We start from the raw sequence: 16,903 nt of genomic DNA on the forward strand, positions 1-16,903 counted from the left end.
TCTGATACATAACCACAGAACAGCCATCAAAATCAGGAAATTGATATCAATACATGCCACCATCTGGTTCTCAGCTACCTATCAAATTTCATTATTTGTCCTAATAGTGTCCTTTATCACTTAGTGATCCAATCTAAGTTCACACTTTGAATTTACTTGTCACCTTTCTTTAGTCTCCATGAATCACAGGAATAGTTCCTCATTTCTCACTTGACTTTCATAACATTGTCATTTTTTAAGATTACAGGACAATTATTATGTAGAATATTGTTCAATTTGGGCTTTCTGATGCGCTTTTTTTTCCCATGATTGGATTTAGGGTTTTAACTTTGGCAGGAAGAGCATGAAAGGGATACTGTGTTCTTTTCATTGTATCCTATCAAGGGGTACATGATTTTGATTTGCCCTTTGCTTGTGCTGTTAACTTTGATCAGTTAAGGTGAGGTCCGATTTTCCAGTATAACTGTCGGTCACTCAGTTGTGTCCAACTCTTTGTGACCCTGTGGACTGTAGCCCACCAGGCTCCTCTGACCCTGGAATTCTCCAGGTAAGAATACTGGAGTGGGTTGCCATTTCCTTCTCCAGACTATAAAGTTAGTCTTTTCTTCTTTGTCATCCATAAGTATTTTGTAGGGTGGTATTTTGAGACTGAGTAAATACTCCATACACCAATTTCACACACAAACCACCAGAACTCATCTAACATGAAACAGCTTTGCTACCTCTATAACTGTAAAGAAGTTTAATTTTTAATTTAAAATCTAAAAAAAGGAAATATCCAGGTCCAGATGCTTTTAGTGGAGACTCCACTAAACATACAAAGAATTAACACCGACTCTACACGGTCTTTTTTCAGAAAGGAGAAGAGGAGAGAATCCTTCCTAACCCATTTTATGAGACTGGTATAACCCTAACATAAAAAACCAGACAGTACAAAAACGGTAAGCCAATATCCCTCATAAATAGACATGTAAATATCCTTAACAAAGTATAAGCAAATAGAATCCAGCAATATGTAAGAAAGAATTATATATGAGCTGCTGCTGCTGCTGCTGCTAAGTTGCTTCAGTCATGTCCAACTCTGTGTGACCCCATAGATGGCAGCCCACCAGGCTCCCCCCATCCCTGGGATTCTCTAGGCAAGAACACTGGAGCAGGTTGCCATTTCCTTCTCCAATGCATGAAAGTGAAAAGTGAAAGGAAGTCGCTCAGTCGTGTCCGACTCTTAGCTAACCCATGGACTGCAGCCTACCGGACTCCTCCGTCCATGAGATTTTCCAGGCAAGAGGACTGGAGTGGGTGCCATTGCCTTCTCCATATATATGAGCAAGTTCGGTTTATTCCAGGGTTGCAAGGCTGATTCAGTATTCAAAATTCAACCAGTGTAATTCACCAGGTGAACAAGGTAAAGAAGAAAAACCACATGACCATCTCAATTGAGGCAGAAAGTACATTTGACAACATTCAACACCTATTCATGACAGAAATTCTCAGAAAACTAAGACTAGAGTGGAATTTCCTCAACTTGATAAAGAACGTCTACAAAAACAAAACACCACACAGCTAACAGCGTATTTAATGATGAAAGACTGAATTATTTCCCCTGAAGATTGGAAACAAGTCAAGGATATCTGCTTTTATCACACATATTCAAGTCAAAGTACTAGCCAGCATAGTAAGGCAAAAAAAGGAAATAAAAGGGATACAGATTGGAAAAAAAGAAATAAAACCGTACCTTTGTGCAGATGGCATAGTGGTCTATATAGAAAATCCAAGGAATGTATTTTTCAAAACCCTAGAGATAGTACATGAGTTCAGCAAGGTTACAGCATATAAAGTAAACACATAAGAATCAATTGTATTTCTACATAGTATCGGCGAACACGTGGAAACTGAAATTTAAAATACTATTTATGGGGCTCCGAATTGACCCAGAGAAGGGCAGTGTCGTCTCAGCGGCGCTGCAGAAACCCCCACCAAAGACGGCTCCCCCTCCCCGGGCCTGTCTCCTCTTGCCCACGAGTCCTCTCGCCTCGTAGGCCTCTCGGATCTAATATCGTGGGGTGAGGTGAGAGCAGGCCCGGGGAGGGTGGTTACCGCTGAGGAGCTGCAGTCGCGATCAAGATGATAGAGGTACTGACAACAACTGACTCTCAGAAACTGCTACACCAGCTGAATGCCCTGTTGGAACAGGAGTTGAGATGTCAGCCAAAGGTCTGTGGCTTGAGACTAATTGAATCTACACATGATAATGGCCTTAGAATGACTGCAAGACTGAAGGACTTTGAAGTAAAAGATCTTCTTAGTCTAACTCAGTTCTTTGGCTTTGACACAGAGACATTTTCTCTAGCTGTGAATTTACTGGACAGATTCTTGTCTAAAATGAAGGTACAGCCCAAGCACCTTGGGTGTGTTGGACTAAGCTGCTTCTATCTGGCTGTAAAATCAACAGAAGAGGAAAGGAATGTCCCATTGGCAACTGACTTGATCCGAATAAGCCAGTACAGGTTCACAGTTTCAGACTTGATGAGAATGGAGAAGATTGTATTGGAGAAGATGTGTTGGAAAGTCAAAGCTACTACTGCCTTTCAGTTTCTACAGCTCTATTACTCACTCCTTCAAGAGAACATGCCACATGAAAGGAAGAGTAGCCTTAATTTTGAAAGACTAGAAGCCCAACTTAAGGCATGCTACTGCAGGATCATATTTTCTAAAGCAAAGCCATCTGTGTTGGCATTGTCTATCATCGCATTGGAGATCCAAGCACAGAAGTATATAGAGTTAACAGAAGGAGTAGAACGTCTTCAGAAACATTCCAAGATCAGTGGCAGAGATTTGACTTTCTGGCAAGAGCTTGTATCCAAGTGTTTAGCTGAATATTCATCGAACAAGTGTGCCAAACCAAATGTTCAGAAGTTGAAATGGATTGTTGAAATGGATTGTTTCCGGGTGTACTGCAAGGCAACTGAGGCATAGTTACTACAGGATAACCCACCTTCCAACAATTTCCGAAACAGTCCCTTAATTGGTAAATTTGGATGATTACGGCAACAAAAAACTTCTGAAGCCTTTCTCCACAATCCTGAGCTGTGGATTCCATAATATTATAACGGATTTAAGATGTGAAGCCTCAAAACATCACAAATAGATTAGCGTTGGTATTCTCAGATTTGGGAAAACTGCCTAATTAAAATTACCCTATAGTGGAATTACTCAAATTTGAATTCACCTATGAAACATACAAATCAAAGTAACAGTATAAATGTGAAATGCAAATGACAAGCCTGGAAAGGTAAACTGTGAATCTTCATTTCTAACATTGATCCAAGTTTCTATATTGGGTCAATATATTGTATTTAGGTGGTGTTTAAAAAGGGTAACCTACTTAAATTTAAACTATGAAGTTTACATCAAAACCACCATTTCACAAATGCACTTTTTAAGGCACAATAAGGGTCACTATTCTAGACAGTGAGAATAGTTAGTTTCTCGGCACCTATGATGCAAGTAATTATTAACCCAGAGATGTGGACCTTACTGCTACACAGAAATCACATTTAAATTTGAGGGCATTTATGTAAAGCAAAACTACCAACTTGTTAATTTTGGCATGTTATCTTTAATATTTTTCTAGAAAACAGGTGATGTTTGTATCCATGATTTTAAAAGTTTTATACAAAATTTACTGCCTCAGTCTAGTCCCATCAAGAAAATTAGTTTTTACTGTACTAGTAGCTCAAAACAAATTAGCGTCACTCTGAAAACTTTTTAACACTCCATCAGTTTTTACTGAGGACTGTTTTTATAAAACTTGGTTCTAACTTAGAATTTTGCTTAAAAGGAAGAGAATATACTTACATTAATTGCCCGTACTGTGTGCCAAAAGCAAGTATCAAGAAAGGTAAGTAGGCATCTTCATAATTACAAGGTTGCTGAGGTGTGGTGTTTGGAGATCTACGGGGTTGAAGTGTTGCAGAGAGTTACTCCATGCAGTGTGCAGCCTGAACCCATCCAGGATGGCTGCACCCAATTCTGACATCATTTTATGGCTATAGAGGCATTAGAAAATGAACCAAAGAACCACAGTGTATCTTATACTTGGTAAACTGTGTTTTATGGATAACTTTACAGTTTTCCCAAAATACTGATAAATTTCAATATTTTGAATACATCAGTGTTAATTTTGAGTTGCCAGAGGTAACCTAACCAACTCCCATTATGTTTTGGTACTAAGGGATATGCCTTTCAATAAAGTTACTGAAATGCAAAAAATAAATAAATAAATAAATAAATAAATAAAATACCATTTATGGGGATTTCCCCAATGGTCCAGTGGCTAAGACTCCACGTTCCCAATGGAGGGGGGCCTGGGTTTGATCCCTGGTCAGGAAGCTAGATCCCATGTGCTGCAACTAAGAGGTCACATGCCAGCAACCAAGAGTTGAAGATCCCACATGCCACAACTAAGACCTGGCAGAACCAAATATATATAAGATGTTTAAAACTTAAAAAGCAATGCCATTTATGGGGGTTCCCTGGTGGTTTAATGGTTAGGATTTGGTGTTTTCATTGCTGTGGCCTGGGTTCAATCCCTGGTTGAGGGACTGAAGTCTTGAGAGTGGGATGGCCCCCTCGAAAAAACAAAGCATTTACAGTTGCTAAAAAAATATGAAATATATGTGAATCTAATAAAACATATATAACAGAGTTAGTTTTGTTCATTTATAATTTTTTAAATAAAATCACCCAGTCTGTTAAACTTTCATTAACATTTATACTTATAACTGTATATAGTATTTTCATGTTTTACATTTCTTCTATATCTGTGGTTAAAACCAATTCTCGTTCTCATTATATTTTTAGTCTTTCTCTCATCTTACCAGAAGTTTTCCTATTTTTATTAATAGTTTTCCTATTTTTATTAATATTAAAAAAAGAACTACCTTTTATGTTTGTTATCTTTTAAGTCATTTGTCAAAATTTATTAATTTTGAACTCATGCACTATACTTGGGTTTTGTGAAGGTTTTTTGTTTTATGGAGTGCTGGCTGTGCTGCATCTTCTTTGCAGTGCCCAGGCTTTCTCTGACTGTGGTGCAGGGGCTTAGTTGACCCAAGGCACATGGGATCTTTGTTTCCCCACCAATGATGGAACCCAAGTTCCTGGCATTGGAAGGTGGAGTCTTAACCACTGAACCACTAGAGAAGTCCCGTGTGCTAGGGTATTTTAAAAAACACATTCCTTGAGATTTTCTACATAGATCACCGTGCTATCTGCACAAAGGCAGATTAATAAATTCTGCCTTTCTGCTTTATTTGGGTTTATCTTGTTGTGTTTTATAAACATCCTGAGAGGGGAGTGGCCAAGATGGCAGAGTAGGAAGATCTTGAGTTCACCTCTTCTCATGGGCAGACCAAAATTATAACTATTACAGAACAACTATTGATGAGAAAGACCAGAAGACTAGTAGAAAAGATCTTCCACAGTTAAAGATATAAAGAAAGAATCACAGTGAGACAGGTAGGAGTTATAGGGATAGAATAGGATAGTTATATACAGGTAGTTGTAGAAGTTCCAGTGAACAGTGAAAGTGTTAGTCGCTCAGCTGTGTCTGACTCTTTGTGACCTCACAGACTACAGCCCACCAGGCTCCTTTGTCCATGTAATTCTCCAGGCAAAAATACTGGAGTGAGTAACCATTCCTTTCTCCAGGGGATCTTCCCGACCCAGAATCAGATCCAGGATCAAACCCCAGTCTCCCGCATTGTGGGCAGATTCTTTACAGTCTGAGCCACCAGGGAAGCCAATGAGGGACTATAAATAGAGAGGGAAAACTAGGGAACTTTGAGAGACCACTGTAAGTTAATGATCGCTCAAGAAAGCTATTGGAACATCATGGAACGAAGCAGGCTTGCTTAACTAGAAAGCCATAAATAAAAGCACAAGATATGCCCCAGGCCATTTGGTGAAAGAAAAATGTTACCACCTTTCTGATGATTTGAATAAGTGCTATGATAATCCTAGTTGGACTTCATAGGGTCAGAAACTCTCCTGCTTGACACAAAAGGAGGAGCTAGTGATATAAGCCTGATGTCTACTCAAAGAAGGTGGTCTTTCCCCACCTCCCCCACTTTCCCTGTCTTCCCTGATGGCTCAGAGGTTAAAGTGTCTGCCTGCAACTCCGTCCTGGGTTGGGAAGATCCCCTGGAGAAGGAAATGGCAACCCACTCCAGTATTCTTGCCTGGAGAATCCCATGGATGGAGGAGCCTGGTGGGCTACAGTCCATGGAGTCGCAAAGAGTCAGACACGACTGAGCGACTTCACTTTCACTTTTCCACTTTCCTTTGATTAAAAAATTTTAGCCCACTTAATCCTTGAGGCAGAGTCCACTTGCCCGCTTGCATCTCTCATAAGCGTCCAATATTAATAATTGTACTTCTTTCCATCACTTTGCCTCTCACTGAATTCCTTCTGCACTGAGACACAAAGAACCTGAGCCTTCAGAAGTCCAGACACCAGGTAAGTGACTGTAATTATGTATATCTATGGCTGATTCATGTTGATGTTTGGCAGAAACCAAACAAAATTCTCCAAAGCAATTATCCTTCAATTAAAGAAAGGAAACAGGGGAAAAAAAAAAAAAAGACCACAGGTTAGAATCCCAGTCAGAGTTTTGGCTGGCTTTGAGTCTTGGTCACATGGGTCGGTCGAAGTCTCAATCTGAGGTGCACAGTTTCAGCAGAGGCAGAGATGCAGTATAGTCAAGACCTGTAGCCCTAGGTGGATGACCCACAAATGGGAAGATAATTACAACTGCAGAAGTTTTCTCCAAGGAGCAAGGGATCCAAGCTCCACACTGCACTCTGCAATCTGGAGTTTCTGCACTGGGAAAATGAGCCCCTGGAACTTTGGGCTTTGAAGGTCAATGGGCTTACTTTTGGAAGAGCCAGAGGAGTGCAGGAAATAGTCTCCACTTTTAAAAGGTGCACACACAACTTCACATGCCGTAAGACACAAGGAAGTAGCAGTAGTTTGAAAGCAGCCTGGGCCAGACCCACTGCTGATCCTGGAGAGCCTCCCAGAAAGGCAGGAGGCACCTGGAGCTCACCCTGGGGACATGGATACTGGCAGCAGCCATTTTAGGAAGTTCAATCTACCATGCAGACACTGGTGCTGGCAAGAGCCATCTTAGACTCCTCTCTCTAGCTTATTGGCCTCTCCCACCAATAAGCAGTTGCCAAGACCCCTGGGCCCTGTCTCTGCCCACCAGTGGGCTGACACGAAGTCTGGGACCTCAAGGGTCCTGCAGTAAGAGACCGAGGACCAAATCCACACACCAGCAAGCTGGCAGTAGCCCAGTATCCCCTGGGCCCCTGCCCAACCCATCACCAGGCCAACTCCAGGACACTCACCTTAGACCCCTCAGCCAGCTGCTCTGGGATTCAACCCCACTCACCAGCAAGCCAACACCTGGCTCTGCCCACCACTGAGGCAGCACTAGCCCCGGGGCCATGGGGGCCCTGCAGCTAGCTGCCTCCTGACCTGGCCCCACCCACCAGCATCTGGTATCTTCTGCACAAGGCAGGCGCTGGCAACCAAGCAGACCAGGGACCAGCCACACCTACCAGATTGCTCACTGTAGTTAGCCCATTACAACAGAAGGGCTCTCACAGAGCCCACACAAAGGACACGCATAGAGGATACAGCTCTGGTGACCAGAAGGGCCCACCTCTCCAAGCTTGGGAAATATAACCAACCTACCAAATACACAGAAACAAAAATAGCAAATTAGGCAAAATGAGGCAACAGAGGAATATATTCCACATGAAAGAACAGGATAAAACCTCAGAAGAAAAATCAAGTGAAGTGGAGGTAAGCAATCTATCCCATAAAGGGTTCAAGATAATGATGACAAAGATGCTCAAAGAATTCAGAAGAAAGGATGAACAAAGTGAGAAGTTAGACATTTTTAAGAGTTAGATAATATAAAGAACCAAGTAGAGCTGAAGAATGCAGTAAGGGATTTTTTTAATATATGAGAGGGAATCAACAGTAGATTAGATGATATAGAGAAATGAATCAGTGAACTGGAAGACAGAGCACTGGAAATCATGTACACTAAACGGAAAAATAGAATTTTTAAAGAATGAGGGCAGATTAAGAGATCTCTGGGACCACGGCAAATGGAGTAACATTCACAGTATAGGGGTCCCAAAAGGAGAAGAGAGAGAAAGGATCTGAGAACACGTTTGCTCAATGTTACTAACCATTACGGAAATGCAAAGCAAAACCACAATGAAATATGTGAGAATGGTTGTTATAAAAAAAAAAAAAGGGGACAGATAACAAGTGTTGGTGAGGGTGTGGAGAAAAGAGAACCCTCACACACTGCTGGTGGAAAAGTAAATTGGTGCAGCCACTCTGGAAAACAGTATGGTGATTCCTCAAAAACGTGAATAGAAACTTCCCTGGTGGTCCAGTGGTTAAGACTTTTCACACTTCCACTGCAGGGGACACAGGTTTGATCCCTGGTCAGGGAACTAAGTCTTCCCTGGTGGCTCAGACAGTAAAGAATCCGCCTGCAATTTGGGAGACATGGGTTCAATCCCTGGGTTGGGAAGATCCCCTGGAGAAGAAAATCCACTCCAGTATTCTTGCCTGGAGAATTCCGTGGACAGAGGAGCCTGGCAGGCTACAGTCCATGGAGTCACAAAGAGTTGGACAGCTGAGCAACCAACACTGTCACTTCACTTTCTTTTCAGGGAACTAAGATCCCACACCCCACGTGGCGCAACAACAACAAAAAATAGGACAGCTGCTGCTGCTGCTGCTAAGTCGCTTCAGTCGTGTCCAACTCTGTGCGACCCCATAGATGGCAGCCCACCAGGCTCCCCTGTCCCTGGGGTTCTCCAGGCAAGAACACTGGAGTGGGTTGCCATTTCCTCCTCCAATGCATGAAAGTGAAAAGTGAAAGTGAAGTCGCTCTCTTAGCGACCCCATGGACTGCAGCCTACCAGGCTCCTCCTTCCATGGGATTTTCCAGGCAAAGTAGGACTACCATACAGCAATTCCCCTTCCTGCTATTTACCTGAAAAAATGCAAACACTAATTAGCAAAGATCTATGCACCCGTACATTCATTATAGCATTATTTACAACAGCCAAGATATGGAAGCAATCTAAGTGCCCATCAATAGATAAATGGATAAAGAAGCTGTGAGATATGTATCAGTGATGTGCTGTGCTGTGGTTAGTCACTCAGTTGTATCTGATTCTTCAACCCCAGGGACTGCAGTCCACCAGCCTCCTCTGTCTATGGGGATTTTCCAGGCAAGAATACTGGAGTGTGTTGCCATGCCCTCCTCCAGGGGATCTTCCTAACCCAGGGATTGAACTCAGATCTCCTGCATTGCAGGCAGATTCTTTACTGTCTGAGCCACCAGGGAAGCCCAAGAATACTGGAGTGGGTAGCCTATCCCTTTTCCAGGGGATCTTCCTGACCCAGGAATCGAATCAAGGTCTCCTGCATTGCAGGCAGATTCTTTACCAGCTGAGCTACAATGATATATTACATATATATGCATATAATATATATATATATATATCAGCCATAAAAAAGAATGTAACCTTGCCAGTTTGACACAACACGGAAGGCCCTAGAAGGTATTATGCTAAGTGAAATAACTTCAGATAAAGACAAATGCTGTACTATTTCATTGATATGTGTAATCCAAAAATAAAACAAATGAGCAAACATAATAAAACAGAAACAGTCATAGATACAGAGAACAAACAGGTGGTTTCCAGTGGAGAGGAGGCTGTGGGGAGGAAAGAAAAAGGTGAGGGAGATTAAGAGGTACAAACTCTGGGCTGCAAAATAAATGAGTCACGGGTGTGAAATGTAGTGTGGGGAATATAGTCAACAATGATGTGCTATCTTTCTGTGGTGACACATTGTAACTAGACTTATCATGGTGATCATTTCAAAATACAGTAAACTATCAAACTATTATGTTGTGTAACAGGAACTAACATAGTTATACTTCAAAAACAAACAAACTTATAGAACCACAAAAATAATTCACAGTTACCCGAAGTGGAAAATGGAGAGAGGGGAAATTGGACGAAGACAGTCAAAAGTACAAACTTCCAGTTAAAAGATAAATGTTATGTATAAAAGTTCTTGAAAGTAAATTCTGAGTTCTCATCACAAGGAAAAAAATTTTTTTAATTTCTTTAATTTTGTATCTATATGAGATGTTCACTAAAGTTATTGTGACCATCATTTCATGATGTATGTAAGACAAATCATTATACTGTGTATCTTAAAGAATCTACCTGCCAGTTCACCTTCCCCACCTGGGTTGGGACGATTCCCTGGAGAAGGAAATGGCAACCCACTCCAGTATTCTTGCCTGGGAAATCCAGGACAGAATGGACAGAGGAGACTGGTGGGCTACAGTCCGTGGGGTTGCAAAAGAATCTGACGTGACTTGGTGACTAAACAACAACAATACCTTAAACTTATACAGTGCTGTATGTCAATTTTATCTCAACAAAACTGGAAGGAAAAATGTCAATTTTATGCTTATTTAACTTACCTTAATTCTTTCTTGCTTAATAAACATATTTAAAGCAACTGTTATTCTCATTCTGAGTGCAACTTTAGTGATCTCTCATACAATTTCATATGTAGCACTGTCATTAAAAGATTGATCTTCAACTCAGTCTTGAAAGAAACAATTTGCAGAGAAGTGCTAGAATCATTCCCAGTGTAGGCAGAAAACCAACAGGTTCATAGTCTACTCACAGACAACACTTGTTCACTCTTTAAGACAACTCAAATTTCATCCCCTCTGTAAAGATTTCAAAGCATGGTTAGTGATGCCTTTATCAGTGAATCCATAGTACTACCTATATATTACTAATAAAAATCCTTATTGTATTGTAGATTCTGTGCTCCTTCGGGATAGGACCCTTGTCCAATTTTCTTTCTTTTTCTTCTTCTTCTTTTTTTTTTTTCTTCAGGATCTTAGTTCTCCAACCAGGGATTGAACTCAGGCCCTCGGCACTGTGAGCATGGAGTGTTAATCACTGGACCACCAGGGAGTTCCTGTCCTATTTTCTATATGTAGGCCTGAATCATATCGAGCACAAAACCTTGTACTGAATGAAATAATAGAAGAGAGGAATATAGAAGCTGACTGGAAAGCTCCTAAAATTCACTTCCCTCACAGATTTTACTCAAACGCAGTCTTGTCAATAGCTATTCATGTTGCCAGAAAAATGTAAGGGCCCAAAGTATCCTTTTTTTAAACAGAACTAATTGTTCATTTGTATTCAGACTCTCTAAGCAAAAGGAAATTTGTAATGAAAATACAGCTCAAGGCAATATCCATCTGAAGGTTCCCTTTTGGATAACTTTCTGCTTCTCCTAAAAAAAAATTTATCCTCTGAAGACAGCACCCTTATTTATTTTCTCTACAAGTTTCCTGCAGGCTCTCTTCCCCACCATTCTCCCTCCTTAAAAACACCACAAAAGCTTGGTAACTTTTTATAGCATAAAAACAACTCCAGTGTAAAGCACAGAAATTTCCAGCCTTAAGTAAGCACGTGATTGCAAATAACCTTTACCAGTTTGTCACAAGTTAAACTGAATTCCCAGTTTTGCTTGCTTTCTTTCAAACATATGAGTTGTCTATTGAATGCCAGGCACCAAGTTAAGCAGTAGACATACAACAGTTTAGGGTGAATCTATCCCTTGACCATTAAATCAATCAGATTCAATAAATCTACTTGAATTTTCGCCATGTGTTTCTTTACTACAGATCTCACCTCCTTTCTCTAAGTCACTAGAAACTCAATACAGAAACATTTGCCAGGTTTTCCACTTCAGAAATCTTGAACTCGTTTCTTGTTTACCTGGGCAAATACTTCCGGTCTAATTTCACAGAGAGGTTTCTCTGCTCTATGTCACTCAATCCTTTCCCTCCTTCTCATCTCCAGTTTTCTCAGTTTTATTTCTTTAAGAAGCCTCTTTCCATGGCATTCTTCACTCACACAAATTAAGAGGCTTCTTGCCTCATGTGTTGGTCACAAGAGTCTTAAGCGTTGCATAAAATGTCACATGCCTTAGATCATTCGTATCCCCTCATGGATGTATCATTACCAGAGCTAAAGGACGTGGACATTCCCTGAGTTTCAAAGGGAAACTCAAGATCTATTATGAATATATGTTTACTTAAAAACTTTTATCTGAAACATTGATGAACTTTGCAAATAATAGAGTGTTTTTTTCTTTGTTTTTGTATCTTGGCCATACTGTGCAGCTTTCGAGATCCTAGTTTTCTGACTAGGGATCAAACCCGCACACTGGGCAGTGAAGGCGCAGAGTCCTAACCGCTGGGCCACCAAGGAATTCGCAAGAAGCTTATCTTAAGGAACTCAGAGTGCAACGACAAAAGTAAGTACATGTTTCTATGGAAACAAACTGCTAATCAGTATTTCAAGAACAATGGTCAAGGTCATGACAGGTTACTTAAAGATTGTGGCAGGAGAAATCTTTCATCCAACACTCAAATCAGATGTTTGGTAGAATAGTTTAGGATTAGAGTTCATTTTCTTTAATATTATTTATTTATTAGGTTGTGATGGCTCTTAGTCGCAGTACACAAACTCTTAGCTTCGGCATGCAGGATCTAGTTCCCTGACCAGGAATTGAACCTGGGCCCCCTGCATTGAAAGCATGGAGTCTTAGTCACTGAACCACCAGAAAAGTCCCTAGAGTTCATTTTTACATAAAAGGGAAAAAATTATTTGACTATATATATATAATCATTACACTGTGATACTATCACCTCAAAGAGTGCCGGCAAGCAGAATGAACTTTTGAATCAAAATTTTAGCTGCCAGCTGCTTGCACTATCACACAGAGCAAAATTTCCTCCTCAAAACTGGTAAGGCAAGTGCACTGGGGTGAGCAGTGCTCCTCCCAAATTTATGTCTACCTGGAGCTGGTGAATATGTCCTTACTTGGAAGCAGAGTATTTGTAGATGTGGCCAAGTTAAGAGTCATACTGGATTAAGGTGGGCCCTGATCCACTGACTAGTGACCTTATCAGAAGAGGGAAATGTGGATGCATGTCCAGACACCCAAAAGGTGGAACGCCATGTGAAGATGAAGGCAGCAACTGGCTGATGCTGCCTTCCCAAGGCAAGGAACACCAAGGATTATGGGCAACCACCAGGAGCTGGGTAGAGGGAATAAAGGATTCTTTCTTAGAGCCTTTTGAAATACTGTGCCCTGGTGGATACCCTGATTTCAGACTGCTGTTCTCCAGAACTATGAGAGAGTAAATTTCTGTTGTGTTAGGCCACCCGGTTTGTGGTCATTTGTATGGCAGTTCTAGGAAATTAATACAGGAAGCATATGGCAAAGAGAAATACTTCAGCAAATATGAATTTCAAAACATTTGGTTTAACTTTAATACCCTCCTCAAGGTCCCATCTAGGACCTACGTTGGGTAAGCAAACAGGAGCTCACCTTTCACTGGTGGAAATTCAGAAAATTGTTGTGCATTCATTCAAACTAAAAAAAGAAGGAGGAAAAAGGAGAAAAAAGTATTTATTTTACTTACTCCAGTACAATGATAATTCTTTTAAATTTGATCACTGACTCTGGTCTGTCATCTTGCTAGTAGAACTAAGTGTTATAACTATTGCATAGACATTTCCACAGATGCCAAGAAATAATAACTCAGTTTAGACATCCAGAAATGCATTACTGGCTATGGCTCATATGGAATGGCTCATGTCTTCTAGGGCTGTGTAGTGATAGACCGTTTATGTTGGATCTTGTTGGATATATGCTGTGCTTGTTCAAGTTACAGAAAGTTGCAAGTACAATTTCTTCCTTTCTTAGAGAGGCATACAAGTTAACTCTAGATAAAATCAATGTAAATGCATGCTTATTCTGGATCAAAATATCTTAGTTTTGGGCTAAGTTGATGTATTTACTTATTGTGATGAAAACAAAATCTGAATTTAGTTTGATAGTAGTGCTATTTCTGTTCTACTAGTCTTTGCCTTCTCCTCCAAACTTCTATTTATCCTTTAATACCCATCTCAAGTGCTGTGTCTTCTTAAAGCCTCCCCCATTGGGAAACAGGATTAGTGAGTTTTCTCTGGGCTTACAAAGACTACTTCAATCGTTGCTATATAGTATATGTTAGTTGTTTGTCTGTTAGACTGTGAGCCCCTTCTTCCTCTTTGCGTTGCTAACATTATGCTTGGTATAAAGCATGCACTTAATAGATGTTTGCTGAAGGAATGATGAATTTTTGATGACTGAAAGCTATTTATTAAAGTACTCATCATTGAACTTAAAACAGCATTTTCCTCATAGAATGTTCTAAAGTAGAATAACTTCGGGAACTATACATGGAATACAAGTATCAGCACTGTTATTGTACTGAACTTGATGACTCTGCAAAGTTTTCACTGACTCCACACACATTTCCTGATTCTAGCTTCTGCTTGGAACCTTCCCCTCATATCTCTATTACAAGAATACAAGCATCTGTCCTGAGCTCTCTACCCCAACAGATAATGAAGTCCATAAAATGAAGGGGACAGAGAAAAGGCAGGATGTTCCTTATGTTCCATATTCCTTTCCCTTTATACCTGTGTTCTTTTGGTGATAGCAGGTTTCCATTAGGAGGTCTTTCAGAATCAACTACCCATTCACCCATTCATTCAGGAAATGGTACTTTACTACTGAATGAGTAGGCTCATAACTAGGGGAGAAAAGTCCAGGTAGAAAGTACTGTGTTTATAAGAGAAATAGAAAAGCCCCATTAGAGTTCCAGTGAGGAACATGAAGTTCAGTTCACACTTGCTCAAGTTCCCACATCTTGTAACTAACTGTGAGAGCTGAGACTGGCTCTTCTTGCATTTGACATCAGGTGGAATAACTGGAGGAACTGAGATTCAAGCCTAATTTGGACAATACAAAAGCCTGGGGTCTTCTGCTACACTATACCATGCGCCTCCCATAGACTACTGTTTCAGTTATTTGACAGATGCAAAGGTTATCTAAGTTATCAGCAATGAAAATAAAAAGGATCTAGGGGTAGAGACAAGATATAAATGCAGGTTATACAATGAGAATGACATGATAGCTGACTAAATTAAGAATGAGAGGGAAACGAATAGAATTAAGGATGGCCTAAGGGAATCCCCTGGTAGTCCAGTGGTTAGGACTCTGTGCTTTCACTGCTAGTGGCCACAGTTCCATCATCCCTGGTCAGGAAGAAACCCAGGATGATTTAAGCTTGGAGTTCTGGTAACTAGGAAAATAACGATGCCATTAGCAGGATTAAGGATCTCAGAGGAAGAGACAGTTTTTATTCAGTGAGAGCCTTGGAGGAAGGAGATGGAGGGTAAAATAGGTATGAGTCCTATATATAGACATTTAAGCCTGACATTAGGCAAGACTTCTAAGGAAGAGAGCAGGTAGGGAAAAGAAACAGAACACTGGAGAAAGACTGATGGCAGGAGATGAAACGGAAAAGGAGCTCTGAGAGAATATACTTCCAAGAAAGCCATGAGAAAAGAGAATTCAAGAGAACCGAGATGAGACCAGATGAAAGGCTGTCTTAAAGGTAAGAGAATGAAAATTTGTGGTTAGCAAACAGCTGACCCTGAGGTTTAAAAAAATTTTTTTTAAGTCTCAAAGGAAGGAAATAACCGTCATTGTGTAATAGTTTTCTAAAACTTGGCAGGCATTCAAATGTGGGTCCTTATCCGCCTTTCCGGTTAAGGTGAGAGAGCTAGGGAGAACTAAGCTCACCAGGAAAATGAGGTTCTGGGGCTCTCCAAGGTGCTACTTCTCAACAAAATCGAAATGAAATCCTGTCTTCATTCATACTGTGACATGGAAAATGCAAATTAAGTGTCCGTTTTGCCCTTATTTCCTTTAGGCTGGTAAAGCAAGGTTGATGATGTTTTGCCAGGTAGATGTCAATCCGTCATTAAATTTGAATCCTAATATGGTCCACCACCCACGAAGTATGAATAACCGGTTTTCTGAGTTTTTCCTGATACAGTTCTGGTTTTGACAAACGATTTGGGATCCCAACTCTTCCTTACAAGTACGGCAAGAAAAGGGAACCGACATCAATCGATAATGGTGGGGTTGTTGTTGTTGTTGTTTTTAAATAAATAATGGGTAGGCATCACTTAACACGGTTTTAAAACCTTAGGTTATTCTTCTACAGATTTTGAGGAAGATAAAACCTTTAAGCGATCAAGTGGGAGCACAAGTATGCAAAGAAGATTCAAAATTAACTTTCACAACACATGGCCTAATAAGGTTTCTCCCACTGTTAATTGGAGAAAAACAGACCTTGGATAGTTGCTGGAGGGACTGAAACAACTACCTTTACAAAGAGAGGTTTCTCCGTACTTAAACTAAAGAGCCCCCTGCTCAAGCCTAGACCATAGGATCTAGCACCTTTATCAAGTCTCTCCCCACTCTAGGAATCAAATTTTCTCCTCTGTAAAACAAGGGGAAAAGATGTGTGTGCGTACAGAGGAGACTGGCTGGAAGCCCTTTAAAGCTTCCCTGCAGCTCGCAACTTATTTCATAATTTCTCCCCTTCATGCTATTTCCCTAGAAGAGGGAAAAGTTGTGAATTAATTCCTTGGATATGAAAATAAATAAAGCAGACAGCCTGGCTTCAAGGAAACTTATTAGGGAACACGGATTCTGAAGAGCTCAATGACTTAAGGCCGCCAGCACCTGCGCCACAGCCGGCCGTCCCCGGCCCGCAGCCGCGGCTGAGGGAACAAGATGGCGTCAGCACGCAGGGTTTCGCCCACGCCCCCGCGACTCCGCAATGCG

General features: G+C 40.8%; 2 protein-coding genes and 1 long non-coding RNA gene across 3 annotated transcripts in view; 2 read left to right on the plus strand and 1 right to left on the minus strand.

The window, feature by feature from the left end:
- The first annotated feature begins 2,004 nt into the window (after positions 1 to 2,004).
- Positions 2,005 to 3,282, plus strand: LOC133232454 (cyclin-G1-like). The gene has a single exon (XM_061391855.1). It carries the CDS (start codon positions 2,125 to 2,127, stop codon positions 2,974 to 2,976), a length of 852 nt encoding a protein of 283 aa, XP_061247839.1. The 5' UTR covers positions 2,005 to 2,124; the 3' UTR covers positions 2,977 to 3,282.
- An 8,895-nt stretch (positions 3,283 to 12,177) lies between these two features.
- The window catches only part of ATP6V0A1 (ATPase H+ transporting V0 subunit a1), a 55,524-nt gene continuing 50,798 nt past the window's right edge, over positions 12,178 to 16,903 (plus strand). Inside the window, exon 1 of the mRNA XM_061391858.1 lies at positions 12,178 to 12,463. The gene's annotated coding sequence lies outside the window, so the exon portion shown is untranslated. The remainder of the gene's footprint in view (positions 12,464 to 16,903) is intronic.
- LOC133232472 (uncharacterized) lies at positions 13,458 to 16,864 on the minus strand. The gene is made up of 2 exons (XR_009731388.1): positions 15,851 to 16,864; positions 13,458 to 13,588 (listed from the first exon to the last, which is right to left on the minus strand). It is a non-coding gene; the product is annotated as an uncharacterized LOC133232472 (long non-coding RNA).

The sequence above is a fragment of the Bos javanicus genome, chromosome 19, assembly GCF_032452875.1.
Source record: "Bos javanicus breed banteng chromosome 19, ARS-OSU_banteng_1.0, whole genome shotgun sequence".
NCBI classification, from domain to species: Eukaryota; Metazoa; Chordata; class Mammalia; order Artiodactyla; family Bovidae; genus Bos; species Bos javanicus.